Source organism: Grampus griseus, assembly GCF_964374135.1.
Source record: "Grampus griseus genome assembly, chromosome: 2".
Classification (NCBI taxonomy): Eukaryota; Metazoa; Chordata; class Mammalia; order Artiodactyla; family Delphinidae; genus Grampus; species Grampus griseus.
In genome coordinates, this window is record NC_139018.1 from 168,812,691 (window position 1) to 168,834,915 (window position 22,225).

A 22,225-nucleotide genomic window follows, 5' to 3' on the forward strand; every position below is an offset into this window, starting at 1 on the left:
GGCGGGAGGGGGGAGGGGGGCTCTTTTTCATAAACAGCCTCCTAGAGCCATGTGGCTTCTAAACCACGGCATATATTACTTAGATAAAAATAAATGTGAACGCGTTAAAAAAGCGAATGAAATAAGGACTTGGAGGAAGCAGGAATAAACAGCTTATGGTATCTGAACAACTTAGATTCTAGTACGTTGTAGGAATCGCTCCCCAAGACACAGGGAGGGCGCTGGGTCAGCTGGTATCAGCATCACCTACCGGTTACGTGCCTGGCACCGCTCTCAGGTCCATCAAGGCCTCCAAAGCGCCAGAGGGCAGTGTGGGCAGCACGCAGAAAATCGCAGCCAAGGTGAGCTCAGATCTGATTCCAAGTGAGCAATTCTATCTCAGCGGGAGCTAATAACGTGCCTGGTGGGGTGCTAACCACCTTCATGTCTATCTCGCTTAATCTCCCCAAGAAGGTGGTGGGTTGGGTCTTTTAATATCCTTGTTCAACCAAAGAAGAAAATTAAGCTTGGAGACGTCACAGAAGGTGTCCACATTTATTGCAGTCGCTAAGAGGCAGAGGTAGGAAGGGAACCCAAGTCTGTGAGCCACGGAGTCTAAACCCCTAATCACAGTCATTCTGCTCCCGGGCCTTCCGCCATCTTTACATATTTACAACTGTGCCAAGCCTGTTCCACCACTTCTGGTTCCTTGTCTTTCACTAAGTTACTAAATCTCTCCAGCATCGGTTTCCTCCCTCAGTAAAGCTGATGATTCCATCCCACTCATGAGCCTCAAAAAATGTAAGACAAGTGAAAAAATTTTTATAGACTCTAAGTGTCAACTTATGCAGATGAAAACATTATTTTTGATGATGGGAAGGAGACGGGTGGCCTTGTGACGCGATTCTGTCCCCTACCTAACCTTCAGAAGAGCCAACTCGGGCTCACTGACGCAAGTCACTAAGCTCCAGGACAGATGCTGAGAAGAGACAGCTGGGGTTCTAGAAGGGCACACACCACCCAGGTCAGCAGGCAGGCTGATGGCTGTGGGCACCTGGACCCTAAATGTGGCTGGCTCCGAATGCATCACCTCTTTAGTTCTGGGGATTTCTTTTTTACAATTTCCCATTCATCCCAGAGTCCTCTGTGATCATTATGTTCAGAAGCACTGAAATCTTCACCTTCAGCTCAGCATCTGTGACTAGACTGAACCGAACAACTCCGAGAGAAACCATGTCTGCTCCCTTAACCCAGGGGTCTGTATAAGCACAGTTTGGGGCAACTTTTTACTTGCTGGGGTTGAGGGCGATTTCATCCCAGTCAGCGACTTCCCAGGCATCTACTGCCCAAGTCTGCCCCCTGGTGGACAGTCCTCACTTTTTATTCCTGAATTCTTCCAAAGGGCTTTCACATGGATTAAACAAACACCATCAGAGACGCTTGCCACCTACGAGGTACGTAAGACCGGTATTATTATTTCCACTTTATAATGAGAAAATGAGGGTTTAGAGAGAGGAAGAAATTTGCAAGTCCCTGGAACTACATGCAGCGTCTTTGTTCTTCCATTCAGCAAAAGCCCCGAATACTGTAGTCTGAGCGCTCTTGGGCTTGCGCCCAGGTTAAGTCTTGGTTCAGCAGTTGTCACCAAGCGAGGTTCTTTCACAGAACTGAATCTGATCACTACCACGCCCTCCACGATTCTGAACATCTGCATTCAGTGGAGCTATTCTGTGCAGTGATGTGAAGAACTTCCAGAAGGAGAAGTGATGGCCGACAGACCGCTTCGCCTGTGTGTGTGCTTTCATGTGTGGTCAGGTGTTGCAATCCCTCCAAACTAGGTTTAGTTAAACAGGAAAATACAGGCAGCGGGATCTCCTCTGAATACAGCCATTGACCATGTTACAACAGGTGTACTCGGCTTTGAAGTTCTCTAAGGAGAGTCTGCCCTCCAGGGCACACTGCAGCCCAGCGGGTGGGATCTGTGATCTGGAATCATGCTGCCAACTTCAGCCCTGACTGACTCTGCCATTCAGTGGATATGCAACCCCGGGTGAATCTCATAACCACCCTGTGCCTCATCTGTTTCACGGGGAAAACTAAGATAAAGAAGAGTCTTCATCTCAGAGATGGTGCAAAGATGCAGCCACACAACCTACAGAAGGCGCTCGGCACCAAGCCCACCACGGCGCCATGGGCGTTAAGTACCAGCTGTCCTTCTCCCTGGTCATTAATGAGCTGACCTCAGGCTGCACTCCTGAGACAGAAGGGGGCGTGTTGGAGCGTGGGTGCAGAGTGGGCGTTCACTTTAAATACATTCTGTTAGTTATGATTCTCAACCCAGGGCGGGGAGCGGTATTCCGCAAGCCCCTCTCCCCCGGGACGGGGTGTGTGCTGGATTCTGTGGGCGTTTTGGGTTATCCAGTGAAAGGAAACACTACAAGCATATGGGGGAACTGGATGCAAGGGACTGTCCCACTCAATTAAGAACTGTCGCTTGAATAGACGTGTCCGTGAAGAAGATGTACAAATGGCCAGAGAGCATACGAAAAGATGCTCAACGTCGCTAATCGTCAGGGAAAAGCAAACCCAAACCATAGTGAGGTACCACCTAATACCACTAGGGTGGCTACTATTTATTTGTTTGTTTTTTGGCTGCACGGTGCAACTCGCAGGATCATAATTCCCCGACCAGGGATTGAACCAGTGCCCTCAGCAGGGAAAGCGCAGAGTCCTAACCGCTGGACCGCCAGGGAATTCCTAGGCTGGTTGTTATTAAAAAAAAAACAACCCCAGAAAATAACAAGTGTGGGTAAGGATGTGCAGAATGGAATCTTCACACACTGTTGGTGGGAATATAAAATGGTGCAGTCGTTATGGAAAGCAGTATGGCAGCTCCTCAAAGAATGAAAAATAGAATTATGATATGATCCAGCAATTCCATTTCTGGGTATTCACCCAAAACAACTGAAAGCAGGGACTTGAACAGGTATTTATAAACCCACGTTCACAGCAGCATTATTCACTACAGCCAAAAGGTGGAAGCTACGCAAGGGTCCATGGACTGGTGGGTGAATAAACAAGACGTAGTAACTGCATACAATGGAATATTAGCCATAAAAAGGAAGGAACTTCTGATATCGGCTACAACATGGATGGATCTCGAGGACATTATGCTAAGTCAAATAAGCCAATCACAACAGGACAAATACTGCGTGATTCCACTCACGTGAGGTACCCAGAGTAGTCAAGTTCATAAAGACAGAAAATAGAATGGAGGTTGCCAGGGGCTGGCGGTGGGGAGTTACTGTTTAAGGGGTACAGAGTTTCAGTTCTGTATGATGAAGAGTTCTGTGGATGGATGTGATGATGGCTGTAAAACAAGGTAAACGTACTTAACGCCACTGAACTGTACACTTACCAATGGAGACCACGGTAACTTTTATCACAGTAAAAAAAACTGTCCCACCCCATAGAGAACAGACTTGTGGTTGCCAAGGGGGAGGGGGGGAGGGGAGGGGTGGAGTAAGAGCTTGGGATGAGCAGATGCGAACGAGTGTCTATGGGATGGATAAACAACAAGGTCCTACTGTACAGCACAGGGAACTGTATTCAACATCCTGTGATACACCATCATGGAAGAGAATATGAAAAAGAATGTATATATATATATATATATATATATATATATATATAACTGAATCACTTTGCTGTACAGCAAAAATTAACACATTGTAAATCAACTATACTTCAATAAAAAAAATATTGTCTCACCCAAAGTGCCAAGAGCATCCTTTTGAGAGATACTTCCAGAACATCCAAAAATGATCAAATATACATGCATTTGGTTATAAGAGGTTCATTTATAATTGTGAGACCTAGTGCATTTGTCACATTGGTCTGGGTTTCCCTCTTTTGGCCACAGTTGCCAAGTTCAGGAGACCCCTAAAGTCAAGCTAAGGAACACCTCCAAGGAGCTAAAACACAGTGATGGGATTGGAAGTAGTCACGTATGAACACCTGATAGCTTTAGCTCCACGGAGTTCTCATTTATTTATAGTCATTAATTTATAAATTACTTCTACTAATCAATAAAATTGCATTAGGGGCAGCAAGTTGGGATTCCCAGCTTCAAAGGAGACTTTCAGATTTCAACGGAAAACTCTGAACAGGAAGAGGAAGTTCTTACCTTGTAGATACAGGACTTGGCGTTCAGGAAGAAGAGCTCTATGGTGGCATTGTCCTTTAGGTATGAGATGCTCTCTATATAGAACCTGGAAGAGAAAAACTGCCAGTGAACTACAGAAGCATCAACCAATCAGGCAGAAAATCATGTGTTCTCCGAGTTACATGATTTGACTTGAGGATACGGACGCCCAATCCAACAGGAACAAAAGAAAACGGCATCATCTATTGCTTCCACGATTCCTTTTTGAGAGAAAACAGTGCTTTTCAAGTTCGTTTACCGTGGGTTAGGACCATCATGATGGACAGCCCTTCTCATAGCAAAGAGCTGGCCTGCCATCAACCTCTAAGAGGACACTTGAACTTGACCATTGACTTCCTTTTTCATTACCTGCTTTCCAATTTTTTTATAATGTCATTTGTTTCCATTGCATTACTTTTTGTCCTCATCACTGTTGAGCTGGAGTTTTAGAAGATAATTTCTTCTGCTTAATCGAAAGAAGGGCCCTATTTCTCCTTGAGATGGTTACAACAGGTCTTCGTGACGATGGCAAGGTGGGGTTTGACGTCTGCACGTCCAGAGAGCTGTGGCTGGCGTTCTTAAAGCCGTGATATTCATGCACATGAAGCCAAATGAGAATTGGATTTTTTATCCAGATGAAACTTATGGATTTTTGTCAAGACAACACATGCTGAAATTATTTAAGTTTAATTCAATGATCCTTTACACATCGACTCTGGAGTTTATTCAATTCCTGAATTAGGGAAGGCACTTGTACTTGTCTAAGGCTCAGCTGCACTGAGGGAGCTGTGATGAGAGGGGAGAAGGAAATGATTGGCACGCAGAGCCGTGGAGGGGAAGAGGTTCTGAGTGGGGTGGCAACACCTGGAGGGCACTGGGTACCTGCCTCGTGGAAACTGGGGGCCCCAAGAGGGGGCAGGAGGTGAAATGAGAAGAAACAAGTGCTATGATCGTCCAGAACAGCGTTAAGATGTGATGGAAAGAATCCTGGGGAGGAAGCCGAGAACCCAGTGATCTGGGCCTAGAGCTGTGTGATTCAGGGCAAGTCCCATAACCCTGCTGGGCTTCCGCTTGCCAGTCTGTAAAAGACAGCAGGACGTGGTCAGCAGTTCCCCACCTAAGAAGTCTGCTGCTTTCAAATACTGGAACCTAATTCAGATTAAAACAACAACGACGACAGCAAAACCAACACACCAACACTGTAAGGCAAACAAAATGTGTGTGTAGGCTTGGGCGAGCCCGTGGCCCCCCAGTTTGCAGCCTCTTGTCTACAGACTAAGTAAACAACATCTTTGACCATTTTACAGACGTGTGCAGAGGCTGTCGTGATGAATACAACACAGATTCATTTAAATTTGTAATTGAATCCAGAGTCATCTTCAGAGATTAGTAGATATTTTCAATCCACGGATACTAGTCTGACAATTACCATCATGGACGGTCTACAAAATTTTTGGAAATTACGATATAGTCTTTATTCATGCAAAGCCTGGGAATGAGGTGGCTGGTTGATCTCTACCACCACCCCCTTCCCTACCAAAAAAAGAAAAAAAAAAAAGAAAAAAAAAACAGGCACCTGCCTCCGGCTTTTGGAGCAAGTATTCTAGGTCATGGAGGTCTCCATAAAGGGCCTGAGTGGTCTCAGAGGAACTGTAAAGCTGTACTACCTTCACTCCCCTAGTAACGGAGACTTGAAATATAGAAGCAAATTCTACGTCTCAAAGCAAAACACAGTTTTCCCTTGGTATCCACAGGGGATTGGTTCCAGGACCCACCTCTCCCCCAGGATATCAAAATCCTCAGATGCTCAAGCCCCTGATATAAAATGGTGCAGTAGGGCTTCCCTGGTGGCGCAGGGTTAAGAATCCACCTGCCGATGCAGGGGACACAGGCTCGAGCCCTGGTCCTGGAAGATCCCACATGCCATGGAGCAACTAAGCCCGTGTGCCACAACTACTGAGCTTGCGCTCTAGAGCCCGCGAGCCACAACTACTGAGCCCACATGCTACAACTACTGAAGCCCGCAGGCCTAGAGCCTGTGCTCCGCAACAAGAGAAGCCACCGCAGTGAGAAGCCCGCGCACCGCAATGAAGAGTAGCCCCCGCTCGCCGCAACTAGAGAAAGCCCACGCACAGCAACGAAGACCCAACGCAGCCAAAAATAAATAAACTAAAACAAACAAACGAAATTTTAAAAAGTAAATAAAATGGTGCAGTACAGTCGGTACATATCCGCGGGTTTCACATCTGATCCGTGGATATGGAGAACCGACGGTAAGTTACATTTGATGTAATTAAAAAGTCTATATCCGTTGTAAACTTTCTGGCAAGGGGTAGTCAGAATAGCAAAACCAGAAGGAGGGAAGGAAGGCAGACAGATGGAAGGGAAGGGAAAGGAAGCAGAGGAGGGGAGGGGGAGAGGGTGACAGAGGCTCGGGATGGGGCTCCGGGTGGGTCAGAGCAAAGCCAGCTCAGCTGGGCGACCTGCAGGCGTGGCCTATTACAGATCAATCCTGCTTCTGTGCCTGTGTCCGAGCTATTCCTCTCACTTCCAGAGCCATCCTCCTGCACACCCCAGCTCACCCCTGCTCCCTTCAGACTCACTCAGGGTCACCACAAGTTTTCGCTGACTCTGCGGACGGTCCCCACAGCAGACCTCCTCTCCTGGGCTCCGGTGACGACCTCTGCTTACTGTATGGCCCCATGGTGCCGTGATTTTCTGTTCCCTGAGATGCCTTCTTAGTAGGCTGCTAACTCCTTGAGGCCTGGGACCAAATCTCATTCATTTTTGCATACCCAGCACTAATCCAGAGCCTGGCACCAACACTTAAGGTTCTACGAATGAAAGATGCTTTCAACTGTTCTCCTCTCCACACACCGTTGGTGGGAGTTCTTACTGGACAGTGAAATGGGCGATGAAGACAGTGCAGGAGGGAGAAAAAATAATAAATGATTTCCCAGCCCATTTATGATTGGGGGTCTTATACTCCACACCCAGCCCCTGTCCCTCTGCCCCTTCTTTCACCGTGAACATGGAAAGCTGCCCACGCAGGGCTGCTGATGACTTTCAGTCCTAGAGCCAGAAGAAGAGCAGAGGCTTCTAGAGTTTGCCAGTCAGTGACCTTGGCTCTGGAATAATAATTCTGAGTCGAAAGCTGTTGGGTCTGAAATAACTTAATTTTTTCAAAACAGTGCCGTACATCTTGATCCCATTTGCTTTAATTCTTGAGAATTAAGGAGCGAAGACATTCTGCCCCCCGGCCCCCCATTTTCTCCTCAACAGCATATTAAGAAAAAAAAGTAACACTTCCCTTTCCAACTCTCTAATAATGGAAAACTGAAATGAGATGGCAAATTCTATGCCTTTTGAGATAGTATTTGTTCCCTGGCTGCACAAGAGACAGGAAGGTGGAGGAAATAACAAGCATATTCTGAGATGGACGGGAAAAAAAATCACCTCCTTTTGAAAGAAACTGGAAAGCAGTTTCCTGTTAACCTTTATCACCAAGAAACAGCCTGGGAAACCCTGTGAGTTCCAGGCCTGTCATATTATTGTTCTGTAACCCTGGAGATATATAAGTATTTTTTTTTTGCAGTACGCGGGCCTCTCACTGTTGCAGCCTCTCCCGCTGTGGAGCACAGGCTCCGGACGCGCAGGCTCTGCGGCCATGGCTCACGGGCCCAGCCACTCCGCGGCATGTGGGATCTTCCTGGACCGGGGCTCGAACCCGCGTCCCCTGCATTGGCAGGCGGACTCTCAACCGCTGCGCCACCAGGGAAGCCCAACCCTGTATATTTAATTCATCCCGAACTTTCCTTCTGCGCTAGGAAGCTAGTGAGTCAAAAGTGCCCAGAGAAAAACAGACCTCAGCCATCTCAATCCCACACCGAGGCCCAGCGCACTCTACCGGAGAAGACACTTCTAGGGAAACGGGGAAGGTTGACGGTGTGTGTTCAAAGTCTTGATGCCAGTTCTGTTCCTTTGGATTTTCCTGAGAGCCTGATCAAAGGTCCTCCTTTTGGGCAGTAGGTGGCGATGTTGCATTTGCTTACCTACCAGCGCAGAGGGCTTCCTCAAAGACCGGGTTCACAAAGAAAATTCCAGGTCTCTGGGTAAACCTAAGGAAATGAATGATGTCTCGTAGCTTCAGAGGGTCTGTGTGGACAATTCCAAGTCTGATTCTGTATGAACTATGCGTTTTGGATGATTTGACGTCTGGGGCCTTGCTGACCCTGGAGGGACAGCCCCTCCCAGGCTTAGCCAATTCCTAAAGATGGTAAAGGGTTCACCTGTGAGCATACCTTTTGCAGGCAGACCAGCCAATCCAGCGCCCACATACACTTCCTCGCCTCCCCTATGGGGATTTCACATTCCAGGCTGCTATGCACCTGCCTTAATCATCCCAGGGCCAGCAACTGGATAACCTGGGACAGTTATAACATGCCCCAAAGCCTGCTGAAATTATTCAAGCTAGCCAATCGTAAACCTGCTTACCCTGCCTCACCCATTCTTTCCTGCAGAAATCACAATAAACGCTGGTGCCCACAGGTCCCCAGCTCCCTCTGCCTCCTGGCCAAGCCTGGTGCTTCCCCATGTGGCCCTGCCTGGCATGGGGTACCCCCTCCTCTTGGGAACCGAGTAGCAATCTCTCTTTTCAATGGCAGTCATCTCCTGATCTGTTGGCCCCAAGTGCCTGAACACTAATAAAACCTCCAATTTAAAACAGGCTCTTCAGCATGTTTAGTAGGACTGAATCTTTCTTTTATTGGCCACACCGCACAGCTTGTGGGATCTTAGTTACCTGAACAGGGATTGAACCCGGGCCCTGAGCAGTGAAAGCGCGAAACCCTAACCACTGGACTGCCAGGGAATTCCCAGTAGAACTGAATCTTAGGGCTTCTTCTTCTTTTTTTAAATATTTATTTATTTGGCTGTGCTGGGTCTTAGTTGTGGCATGAAGGACCTTTAGTTGAGGCATGTGGGATCTTTAGTTGTGGCACGTGGGATCTTTAGTTGTGGCATGCGGGTTCTTTGAGTTGCAGCATGCGGGCTCTTAGTTGTGGCATGTGGGATCTAGTTCCATGACCAGGGATCGAACCTGGGTCCCCTGCATTGGGAGCACGGAATCTTAACCACTGGACCACCAGGGAAGTCCCTTAGGGCTTCTTTTTGAGTCAAAGGAAACGGTGCTCTAGGCCAAGGGCAAACCTGGCTCAGTACCGTGACTGATGCCACACCCAACCTGACCCAGGTGATGCTAACCTGAGGATATATTAGCAGAAGGTCTAAGTAGGCATAAACATGTGCTATGCTAGTACATGTCTGAGCATGTTAAATACTGAAGGCTCTGAAGCCTTGGGGAGTCTGGTCCCCTTTAACGTGTAGAAGCCTCAGGGGGCGGAGATTGAACACCATCCAGGAAGATGACGTCAGCTAGGTTTCCCCCCCGGGCCCCCTCTCTCCTCCGCCCTCTCACATCCACCCCTTGGCACTTGGGAATCACTGACTATTTACAGCAAGTGTTAATTAAATGGCCCAGTGATTTCATTTTGTAATGAACACAAATGTCACATTTGGAAGGTCTGCTTTTGGTAGCAAAAAGGAGCGATCGTAATGAGAAGGATAATTAACACTGCTGTGAGTTTCTGCGGCCAAATCTCTCTGATGTTGAGAATTTCAACAGCGCTGAAAATCCTAACTGGGACACCCAGTTGAGATCTAGCAAGTTCTGGTTAGCAGGCACCTCGTTTTAGATCCATGCCATCCCTGTTACCGTGAGTGACAGGAAACAGCGCTGGCTGTCTTAATGAGCGAGCAAAGACACCAACAGTCGGGTCACGAACTCAACTGCAAAATCCCCTCTCCCGGATTAAAGCTTCTGGGCATCTCCTCTCTCTTTTTTTTTCTTTTCTGTAGCTCACTTTTGTTTATTGTTTGTGAAACTCTAAGTTTGAGGAGACACATCTAATCTCTATTTATTTTCCTACAAACAGTGTCGATGACCAGAGCTCCGAGGACATGGATGGAGAATACACAACGAAAGGAACAGCCCAGACGTGGAGGAATCATCCTGAGCATACACTTGTATCTACAAAAAAAAAAAGGACAGAGGGGCTCCCTTGGGTGGGTGGGCATATTTTCCTTCTATGTTTTCTCGACCTATTTCTTAAGCTTGCCTGGTGGACACTACCAGAGGGTCGCTGTTCTCAGTGTCGGGAGCTTGCCTCTCAGCATTAAACAAGGGTCTCGTCGTTGACTTCGATCTTGGTCACACACTGATCGCTGGGCTGCTTGTAATGGATGTGTGTGAGGGGGCAGGAATGGGGGAGAGACGAGGCTGGGTGGTCATGCACAAGTCAGGTCACAAGGGACATGAGGAGGGCGGCCTTAGCATGCTAATGGAAAGCCAGGAACACCATGAGTGGGGGATCAGATAAGAATTCTAGAAAGGTGCTCAGTGCAACACATAGGATAGAATGGAAGGGGCCAAGACAAGAAGCAGAGATGAACAAGGAGATTTTCAGGACCAGGAGAGGCTTATGAAGGTCCTAATTATAGCCAGGGAGGGTGTGTATGGACAGGAAGGGATGGAGCTCTTAAAGACATGAAAACAAGAGGAATTCATGAATAAGAGGCCAGAGAAGGGAGCAGGTGGGAGACAGCAGATGACGTCAAAGGCGACTTTCAAGTTCCTGGCTTGAGGGGCTGCATGGGTGGTGGTGTCCATCGCAGAGATAAGGAGGTGTCAGGGAAAGAAGAGCGAGCTGGGGGCAGAATGATGATGACATTATTTGATTCAGACAGGGGAGGGCAGAGAAGCGCCTGTGGAATTTGGTGCCCAGAGACCTCCAGTGACCATGGGGGTGATGGGACCAGAAGCTGGACTCCCAGAGACTGAGGGATCAATGGGACATGGGAAAGGGGGCAGCAAGTCCATCCTTCTGAACCTTTGCTGTGAACAGAAGGGGGAACAGGGGTGGTAGCTGTAGGAGGAGACAAGTCAGGGAGGGTAGTTTCTTTTCTGAGGGTGGGAGCATCATGGAGGGGCGTGGAGGGGAGGGGTCAGTGGAGAAGCAGCTTAAGATAGAGGAAAAGAGAGGGAAAACTAGAGGGAGTGAGCTCCCTGAGGTGGTGGGAGGGGCTGGAACTGGAGGGCAGGTGGACCCACCAGCCTCGGAAGATCGGATGAGGGAGGTGTGTGTGTGTGTGTGTGTGTGTGTGTGTGTGTGTGTGTGTGTGTGTGTGTGTGTGTGTGTGTGTGTGTGTGACAGAGACCCTGGAAGCTGGGGATGGTGCATGTTCACCTGTTCACTTTTCTCTTCCTACCTCTTCAAATGGTACCTACAACGTAGCAAGTGCCGATGAATGTCCATGAATCAACAACCGAATCCATCGATAATGGTGAGTACGTAGCATGGCGTTCGCAAGTGAGAAAGCTGTTGACACCTCACAGTTGAAATGAGAGTGGCTTTTGGCTCTTAAGGCAGCAGTGACACAGCTCAGGGTGACAAAAAGGGGCTGGTGGGACCGAGGCGTGTACTTTGTAGAAGAGGAGAGAGCACAGGGCAGGGCAGAACGCTTCCCCACTGGACGTCCCCCTTGTCAGGAGATGGCAAGTCTTTCTCAGGTGGGACTAACAGCACGCATCTCAGCTTCTGGAAAGCCTGCTTTGCCACTGAGGATGCCCCTTCCTCCACCAAGGTGCTTTCCAATAGGGTCGCCAAGCTTTGGGACTATAGGTTGCTTTGTCCCCCGCAGGGGGCGCTCTGTCATGGTGCTGAGTTGGGTAGCTCCAGAGGAGCAAGGTCAGGCCTGGGAGGGCTGCTCTCCACGACACCTCTTGCCCAGACATGGGGGCATCTGTCCTTTGCAGATGGACGCTGCTGCTGCAGATGTGGCCAAGCGTGGAGCCAAGATGGGCCAAGGGCAGCGATCTCAACTCGGGTCCTCTGGCCCTACTGCACAGGCAGCAACGGCAGGCTCTCTGGTTAGCAATTTTTGTGTTTTTTTTTTGCGGTACGCGGGCCTCTCACCGTTGTGGCCTCTCCCGTTGCGAATCACAGGCTCCGGACGCGCAGGCTCAGCGGCCACGGCTCACGGGCCCAGCCGCTCTGCGGCATGTGGGATCTTCCTGGACCGGGGCACGAACCCGTGTCCCCTCATAGGCAGGTGGACTCTCAACCACTGCACCTCCAGGGAAGCCCTGGTTAGCAATCTTGATGTCACTTTTCACTTGTGAGATGGAGGCTGCATGGTATAAGGGGTAGGGCCCCACCATTGGGGTCAGATCTGGCTGAACAGATACAATAACTTACCAGCCACGCCTGGGGGCAGAATCTACCTAAACATCTTGGGCTCCCATCTCCTTATCTTGATTAGGAAAAATAATACCTGTTTCAAGGATTGTTGTGAAGGTAATTCATCCGTAATAATGGACAGTTCCCCCTCTTCTCTGACCTTTTTCCTTTTTCGGTAATTATTAAGACCCTGAGGCCACTGTGACCATGCCTGGTCATCTGACTGATGAGAATTGCAGGGACCAAGTCCCTTCGAGGGTAAATAACGGGTCAGCGAAGGCAGGTTCTTAGCCCTCCATCCTGTCATTCCGAGACTGTCCTGCAGCCAGCTTCACACCCTCCCAGGAGGAAATGCTCATTTCCTGGCTTCGAGGATGAAGCAAAATTCTGTGAGTTCCAATTCACGTTATTTAATATATTGGGGCCTTATTTTTCCTAATTGGTTGAATGGAAGCCATAATTCTGCCCTCACTCTCACAGATGTTTTGAATATGCATCGCAGCGAAAGAATATATAAATGCCAATTAACAAGCTATGCTGGGTGGTAGCCCAAACGCAGATCCCCGGTGACACAGGGTTAAGATGTCCGTCCACTCCACGGATTCTTAAACCTTGGCTTAAGGCTGCTGACCTTTTCCATGGTCTCTTTTATCAGGTGGTTCCACTTTGCTTTTATTCTCCTATATAACTGTACACGTGTTATATAGATGTAACATATAGATGTTTAAAGGTAAGAAGAAAGGCAATGAGGGGCTGGAGAGGGGCTTCAGGGATGCACGGGTGATGGACAGCTGGGTTCTTGTTTAGAAAGGTCAGCGTGTACGCACAGGGAAAGAGCCCAGCTGGTCAGAAGCTCTTTTGGAGACTCCAGCATATTCCAGGGTCTGGGTCTTTTATGAAGATAATCTCATACCACTCCGTTGTAGAAAACAGCCTATAGGCATCCTGAGAAAGGCACCGAGTTATAAATTGGGAAGTCTTCCCAGGCTGAAAACCAAGGTACAAGTGCGGAATTCACCCCTGTGGGAGAACCTGCTTCCTCTCTGGGAGAAGACAAATTATCCGTATTTTGATACCATGCTGTTCAGCCGGCTGCAAAGTGGGGACTCGGGAGAGCAGGGGTTCCGGGAACCAGGATCTTCCGTGGCCAGTGCCAGGGAGACACCCACGCCGGGAGGCGGTCATGAAAATTCAGGTGACAGAAGATGAGGGCCTGAGTTCATGTAATGAAGAGGAGGGGGCAGGGCAGAGAGAGATTTCGTAAGTAGCAGCAGAGAATTAATGCCCGTAAGAATGTGAGGGACAGGAAAGGGGGACAGATTTTAGGATTTAAGCCTATATAACTGAATGGATAATGACGTCAGATTTGACGGTACCACACGTTTGGGGAGGTGGGGGGTGGCTGGGAAGATGATGAATTTGGCTTTGGACCTGTTGAGTTTGATGTACGCAGGTGGCCAAGAGGTCAATGGAAATAGAAACGTGGGGCTCTCCAGAAAGATCCGCTTGCAGGATGAGCTAGAGAAAGCTCTGCCTTGTATTTCTGTGAGATGTCCATCCCTAAATGTGAATTCGGAGAGTTTTTCCTAATGAGCATTTGGGGAGGTGCCTGGTTTGGCTAACTAGGAAAATGCAGGTCCCTGGGTCTTCAGTCACCCCGTCCCCAGTTCTACTGTTAGGCTGGTTCTACCTTGGCAGTTCTCTGTGTATCTGGTTCCACGGAGAGACGTTGGCTTGCAGTGATGTGGACCCATCTGCACGCAGAACCTCGGCCACAAACACTTCAACCCAGCAATCTCACAGCGTTCCAAGCTTTTCTCCAAGGCTCGTTCCCCAAACCCACACATAACTCAACTCATAACAGACACTTGAAGAAAAACAGCTAATATGCAACCAGCCCAGTGTTTTCTCTTCTTGGCTAACGTTCGCAAAAAGCATCACGAAGGAGGGGGGCCTGATCCATGGCAAGTGTACGCACCCATCTCCCACTGCGGGTTAATGACCTGCCTAAATGCAACCGAGTCTCCCCTGATGCCGCCACCCCTCCCGGTGCCACCGTTCCTCTTTGCTGTATAGGATGACTTTTCCATTTATCTGAGAAAACGTAGTCGCCATTGAAGAGAAGATGACACTGAAATCATGCCCATCAGGGATGGAAATGGCGACGATTAGCTCTGATATGTTTGCAGCTGTTAAATCAAAAAGGGATTAAATGCAAGTTTAAATGTACTCAGCCAGCTGAGATAACGACACATACTCCCGCCTGTGAAAGGGACCCTTTACCTCTGATTTTTGTCTTTCGCCGTATCAGGACAGCTACACTTAAAACTGTATTCTTGGCTGTCCTTTTTAGGAGGAACTGAATTGTGAAGCATTGGTGTCCTGCTCTTGAATTTCTGTTCACATGTTTAAAAAGTGCTGGGTCTATGCACTGAGTGGAAGGGTTAGTGTCCAGTGGAAGGCTGAGACATCTGAACCCAAGTACCTCTGCAGCTGTGTAGACAGAAACAGCCTGGTGGCTCCACAGACTGGGCGCTCAGGGAGCCGCTAGATCTGGGGGCTCAGATTCTGGCTTTGCTACGCATGATTTGTACTTTGCCCTTGAACCCATGACATGATCCCCCTCTGGCTTCACACAACCTTTCGCAAACCCAAGTGGTCAGCCTGGTTGACTTCATAAGACTATTGCAAATATTAACTATAAGAATCATACAGTCACGAAATAAAACTTCTTACAGTACGTTAACGAACAGAAGATGACTATTGTTTCTGATATATTATTACACCATAGCCTCCCTTAGTGGGAAACGCGTTAATCTGTGATTTGCTGCTGGGTTTCAACTATTCCTACCTGGGATAAAACAGGCAAGTTTCAAGAGACCAAGCAGCACTTGTGACGGAAGGAAAGAACACGCAGACTTTTGCTACGTGGCTTCGAAGGCCACCAAAAGAAACCACGGATTTGTGTTATTCTCAGAGACTTAGTTTCCTTTGAGATATATGCCCTCCTTCCCCCGCAGAAAAGCAAAAAAAAAAGGGTTTTATTTTCATTCCACACAAGCATCCTATTGTCAGAGCACAAACACATGTGTCCACGCACACACGCCGACATGCCTTACACACTCACGCCCTGTGTTTACATCTGCTGGGAATGAAGCTATACCACAACCTCTATTCCTGGCAATGAACCAAGACAAACTTGACTTCCCTTTTCTTTGATCGCTCTACCCTCCCAGACTTTTCTGACAAAGGAGGGGGGAAAAAAAAAAAACGAAAGGATGGATACCCAATGTACATACCTGACACAAAAGTATAAAACCACTGGTCCCGACTTTTTGGGGAAGTCGTGTTCCAAGACTCTTCGATCTAGTTGAAGCCAGTTTAAGTGTCCCCTGAAGAAAAGAGAGACCAGTGGGTTAGGGCTTTGGGTTTTGCTGGAGTTTCTTGGGACAAAGGTATATGTGCTGCAAAACATGCGTGACCACAGATAAACGTGGCCCTCTGCCTCACTCTTAAGTGCTCAGTATTTGCAGAACCCAAGGGAATTATCAGGGGAATACTGCGTCAGCGGGAGATACTGCATGACAGTCAAAGTCGGGGGTTTGAGACCCCCAGTCCATTTCCTCAATGGCACTAAAGTGAAAAGGCAATCATACTCTCTTTCTTCTCCTGAATTCCCTAACCACCACACTCCTGACTGCCTTTTCTCCTGAAGGCCTCCAAACACACTACAGAAACATGTTAGCAATCTTCACAACATCTTGCTGGAAGCAGATGGGGTGCAAAGTGAATCAGAGACAGTTTCTTTAAAAATGAAATGTACACCGACCATACCACCCAGCCACTCCACTCCTAGGTATTTACCCAAGAGAAACGAAAGGTGTCCACGCAAAGACTTTTACACACAGATGTTCACTTTATTTGTAATAGCTCCAAACGTGAAACAACCCCAATTTTTACCAACGGGGGAATGGACCAATTATGATATAGTTATAGAATGGAATACTACACAGTCATAAAGACAATCACACAGCAACAAAGATGAATCTCAAAATAATTATGCTGAGTGAAAGAAGCCCGAAAACAGAGAGTACAGACTGTATGATTCCGTTTATAGAAAACTTTAGAAAGTACAAACTCATCTGCAGTGACAGAAAGCAGACGGGTGGCTGCCTGGGGGTGGGTGATGGGGGGGGAACACAGGGAGGACGAGGAAACTTTTAGTTGTGATGGAGATGTTCATTATCTTGATGGCGGTGACGGTTTCATGGGTGTAGACGTATGTCAATACTTATGAAATTGTACACTTTGTGTAGTTTATTGCATGTCAACTTTACCTCATTAAAGCTGTTCAAAAGTGAACCACGGAAATATCTGATGACATATAAATGGGGTCACTTCTGCATTTATTTCTCCCTTCCCTCCCTCTCTCCCTGCCTCCTTCCATAAACATTAATTGACCACCTTCTTCAAATAAGGGCCTGGAGATGTAGCAGTAAGTGAAATCAACACAGTCCCTATTCCCCTGATGCTTATATTCTTGTTAGGAGACAGACACTCAGCAACTATTTCCACAATTATGTAATTACTAATAGTATTAGGACGATGAGTTATGAGAACCTGTAAGAACCTGATCTAGTCCTGAGACCTGAGAAGTACTGCTTGGTGTTTGATTGAGATTTGAAGAATGACAAGAGGAAAGCAAAGAGGAAGGGGAAACCACTTGCCAAGTAGAGAGGCCAGCATGTGCAAACGCCCTGGGGTGGGAAGAAACCTTGGTGTCATGAGAGTAGAAAGGGATGAGGCTGGAGAGTGGTGACCAAGGCCTTGGAGTCAAGTTGAGGAGGTTGGTCTTTGAAGGGCGAGGCAGGATCACAGAACAAGTACGAGCAGAGGAATCTACCCTTGTCCTTCTCCTCTCCTCTCCTTCCCCAATCTCGGTCCATCATCCTGGAGGCCTCAGAGTCCTGTAACCGCCTTGCCTTAGTAATGAGCTCATGCTGAACAGACACAACTGCACAACACTTCCTCGGGGCCTGATGCTGAGCGACACTGATGTTTCTAACGTATAAACCTGTGTGAAAGGCTGGCACTTTCTAAACAGAAGCTGTGGCACCACTGTATTAAAACGTTTGCTCCTCGAAGCCTCCAAAAAATGAAAGCTAGAGAACATTCTAGAGGCTTCCATCTCCATTCTGAGATGCCATTCAAACTGCACCTTTTCACAAAAAAGCAAATCCCTTGTCCAATGAAGCCCACACCTGTGGCTCCAGGGTTGAGGAGGAGAGCTGCTTTGGAAGAGTGTCCGCCTGAGGAACCTGGCCTCTTTCTCCTCCAAGAATTTTCACCTAGACAAGAATGGTTTCCTATTAACTTTATGTTTCATGCTTGGCGACTCTTCTCTGAGTACAGTAAGGGTAAAAAAAGAATGAAAAAAGAAGTCTTCTAAGCAAAACGACTGGGCCAACATCTTCCAGAAAGGCGGGATAAATTCTCGTCCTGAATGCTGACAGTGCCCCTCGGGGCTCATGTTGTTTCAAACCTCTGCACCTTAGCTCATGCCGTACCCTCTGTCTAGAATGCCTTTCCTCTCCTTCACGGCACAGCGGAGTCTGGCCCATCCTTCAAGACCCAGCTCTCCTATGTCTCCTCCAGAAAACCTTCCCCGACACCCCTACCTCACACCACACACCAGCCTGGGCTGTGGGTCCTCCTCTGGACTCACACGGCACCCATCCCAGGCACACCTCTGCTGCGGCACTTCCCCAAGTCTACGGGACTCATTCTGTGTACACACTTTTCCCCAACAGACTTTTTATATCTGGAAAACACAGAGAGATCTACCCTATAAGGTAACAGCATGTGCATTTTTGATTGATTGGAAGGTAAGAGAAACAGACCTCATTATCGGGGAGTAATAAGCCACAGCCCCTCCTTTCCAGCCTCTGAAAATGTCCCAGATCTCCTAGGATTCTCTCTCTGTGCTCAGCCTCTTGCAAACACGCCACATGCACACTCACCCCAGGACTTTGATCATGCGGTTTCTCCTCATTGGAACAGTGTCTCCAGCCTCTTTATCTGAATGATAGCCATTGTTCCAGGCTGAATTCAAGCCTTACTTTTAGTGAAGTCTTCCTTGACTGCCTACGTCTGGGGTTTCTTTCAAACAACTCCAGAGCTTCTGGTTTGTGTCATCTGCAAGGCATTTAGCACTGCCTTGTGCAATTAGTTATTTAAAAAACATGACCTGTCTCTCCAACTAAGTTGTAAGTTTTCAACATTAAAAAAAAAAAAAATCATCCCCAGATCTTAGCCCAGCACTTGGCAAATACTATGGACTCAAAAGTACTTGCTCATTGATCGGATGACTACCTCCAAAAGCAGATGATTTGTGCCCTGATTTTAATTTATAAAAGGGACTGAGTGGCAACACAGAGAGGTCAATGCCACTGAAGGGAAAGTTTAATGTTCCTCACAGTTTCCTGGAAATGAGAGGCACCTATAGCATGCAGGGCCATGAGGAGAAGCACAGTGTTGGTCATAAGGCAGAAAGGAATATGGGGAAGACATAGGCCAGAGGCTTTTTTAGGGTTTTTGTGGAAAAGGCAGGGGGAACAGTTTAGGATTGGCTAGTTTGAACAATCCTGGTGGACCCTGAGGCATAAGAGCTGTCCCTGGTTCTCTGGTAACTGGCCAGGGGTGATTAAGGACAGGGAGAATGTGGGCTTGGGATGTGAGAGTTACAAAAAGAAGTGATTAAGGACAGGGAGAATGTGGGCTTGGGATGTGAGAGTTACAAAAAGAAGTGATTCAGAGTGTGGCCTGAATGTGAGAGTTACAAAAAGAAGTGATTCAGAGTGTGGCCTCAGGGTCACGGGGCGGGGGGATGGAAACAACTTTGGCTGTTAGTTTGGCCGTGTAATGAATGATGCCAAATAAATACAGAATATGCAAAAACTCGGAAGAGAAATCCATTCAATGACCATGCAGATTTAAATTTTCATCTTTTGCCTTGCAATAATTCTTGATAAAGAGTCTGGTGAGATAACCTCTTAAGGATCCTCTCAAGAGAGACAGACTAGAATGGTGCACAGTGGTTTTCCGCTGGTCCCAAACTCAAGGAATAAGGAGGAACCGAGAGATGGAATGCTTTACCTGTGCTCTCAAGATCAGTCAATGGGCCAGGCTTGAGAAATCCTCACCCCACCCCAAGGGCACAGCATTTCTGACCACTCAGACCACTGGGGGTTTGACTTGGCTTCTGGGGGCCATAATTCACTTGGTGGAGAGCCTGAAAATGGGGACCTTTTGCTTGAAGAGACACAGACATGCACATCACTTGGATACCACTCTACTGGGTTTGCTCACTGCCCATCTTCTTCATCCACGTTGTCAGAGGACAAATAGGCACGTGGATCCCCCTTCCCTAGGTAATTTCATTCCCTACACTAAACTTTTTAAAAGAACAGCACTCTAGGGATGAATTCCTTGGTTCCCAGCCATATATTAGTTTAGCACTGATCAGGCCATGAAACGACTAGAAAGTAAGAAAATGGTCAAAAAACAGAAAGAACAAGGAGGCCAGAACTTCCCCTAAACCGAATAGTTGGCTTTGGAAGAAAAATGAATTTCCTTCCCCCATGTACCCTACTTGGATTCCTCAACCCCAGTTCTGTGTGGGATGGCATCACACACACACACACACACACACACACACACACACACACACACACACGCGCGCGCACAGGCAGGGTTCCAATATCTGCGGGGAGGTGGGCTTCTTCCCGGGACCCTCAGGTGGAAGGAAGTCACTCCTTCCACTTTATGTGCCTGTACAAACATCTCTCCACTGAAGGTGCTACAAAGGGAAAGACTGAAGGACCAGTGACCCACCCCAGGTCCCTTAGGATAACTGCCCAATATTGAGGCAAAAGCTAAGAGATGGATTAAAAACCCCAGTTCTGAGGCCACCACTTTCCACTTGTTAAAATATTTTCTGCGGATTGCGTTGGGTTCAAAGTCACATTTCCTACACCCAACGGTATCAAGGATTCCTCGCTGTCTGGGATTTTTTTCTTTCATATGTAACACCTCACGTGCCTGACATCAGGTCTCTTCCTCAAACCTCTTTTCTTTTCTTTTTTTCCTTTAAGCTAGGATGGGATGGGAAGCAAAGAGTAAAAGAAGCATTTTCTCTATACAGTTTAACTAAGAGATCCTCGATAGCTTGGATTTCATTATCTCATTGATTTTTCATTTGAGAATGCACATCACTGCATTTGCCGATAACAAAGCAAAAAAAAAAAAAAAAAAAAAAAAAGTCCCAGCAGACCCTCAGGGTATTTTTGTTATTGCTTGACTGATAACTGTCTTTAAAGCTGAGCGAGATAACACCCCCCATTTGGTTTACGGTGGCAATAGGTCAAACCGTTAGGTCAGTAATAAATACGCAGGTTGCTTCCAGGCAACAGAAATTGGATGCATTTATTTAACAGATTGCTTTTAGCTTCTAACATATAATACAAATAGATTTTTGGTCCAAGCATTGGCACCTTCAATAGAGATGGCCTGAAGGACAGCTTTCTTTGCAGAAAGTCACTGGAGGGTGGAGGTGTGTGATAAGTCTATCTGAACCCATCACTTTTTGGGCCCCAGGGGAGAACGAGACTCTGTGCCTTGAGAGGTTTTTATTGTAGACAGCTGATTCGTATGGAATGAGCTTCCAAAGAAAGTTTAAACGAGAGGATGAAATTCTTACAGATGTCACTGGATGGAGAGAGGGGGTGGGGAGTTCTTCAAAAGGAAGAAGATTTTGCTCTTCAGTGTCTGTGAATCAGAAGTACGTGTGCTCAGCAAGGACAGCTCAGGGATACTGATTTAGCTAGAATCCCTCAAATAATGGCTTTCAAGTATTGATATGTTGAGTGTATGAGGGAGAGAGAGAGAGTCTGCAAGAGTGATGCACGCACACAGATAAAGGTAAGGAATGTACTGGGGAGCCCAGATGACTAAATCATGGACTCTTTTGTCCATCTGAATTTATGTCTTTAATTTTTTATTATATGGAGGAATTGTTTGCTCCACTATGTCCTCTGAAGGCTAGCCCCAATTTTCTTTTCTAGTACCTTCTACACTCTATCTTGATATTTACCTCCTAAACTAAAAATACAAGCTCTCCAAGAGGTCAAAGGCCAGCTACTTCTGTATCTCCAGGCTTAACAGTGGATGCTAAATAAACATTTGCTAAGAAGTGAATACACTGGCCTCAGATAAGCCCCACAGATCAATATTGCTGTTGGTGCCATGACTGCCCTCCGCGTATAGACACCGCTCCTGCCTTAACTAAACAGTCTCCATGTTCGATGAGAATTCACCTCGTCCAGGATCCGAGTGCCCCCGTGCCACTCGCTTTGGAAAGGAAAAGGTCAGGAGAAAGCCAGGATCTCTAAGGCCCCCTCTGGTTGCCTCATTCTTTTTTATTTCTCTTAGCTGCACACAGGAAGAGTTCTGCTAAAGCCCCTTTCCAGTTACTGAACAGAAGTTTCTGTTGTTTTCCGCAGCATCCGAGGGTCTACGCAGGCTGCCTCTGAGGGGGTAACGAACGCTGAATGCTGCGTTCCCAGAAGCAGCTATTACAACCCAGGCACCGAGGTTGTAGCCATTGATTTTCTCCTTAGTCTCGTGGTACAGGGCATTAAATGAACGGAAATCCCAAACCTATTTCTAAATAAATGACATTCCCAGG

General features: G+C 47.5%; 1 protein-coding gene across 6 annotated transcripts in view; it reads right to left on the reverse strand.

Moving 5' to 3' along the window:
- FRMD4A (FERM domain containing 4A) overlaps positions 1–22,225 on the reverse strand; it is a gene marked incomplete at its 3' end in the record, with an annotated part of 330,271 nt that overhangs the window by 116,468 nt on the left and 191,578 nt on the right. For all 6 annotated transcript variants that reach the window (XM_082647379.1, XM_082647375.1, XM_082647378.1 and 3 more), the window contains exons 4-5: positions 15,780–15,872; positions 4,166–4,250 (exon numbers count right to left, since the gene is read on the reverse strand). In XM_082647379.1, the coding sequence (XP_082503505.1) occupies positions 4,166–4,250; positions 15,780–15,872 (178 nt within the window). The remainder of the gene's footprint in view (positions 1–4,165; positions 4,251–15,779; positions 15,873–22,225) is intronic.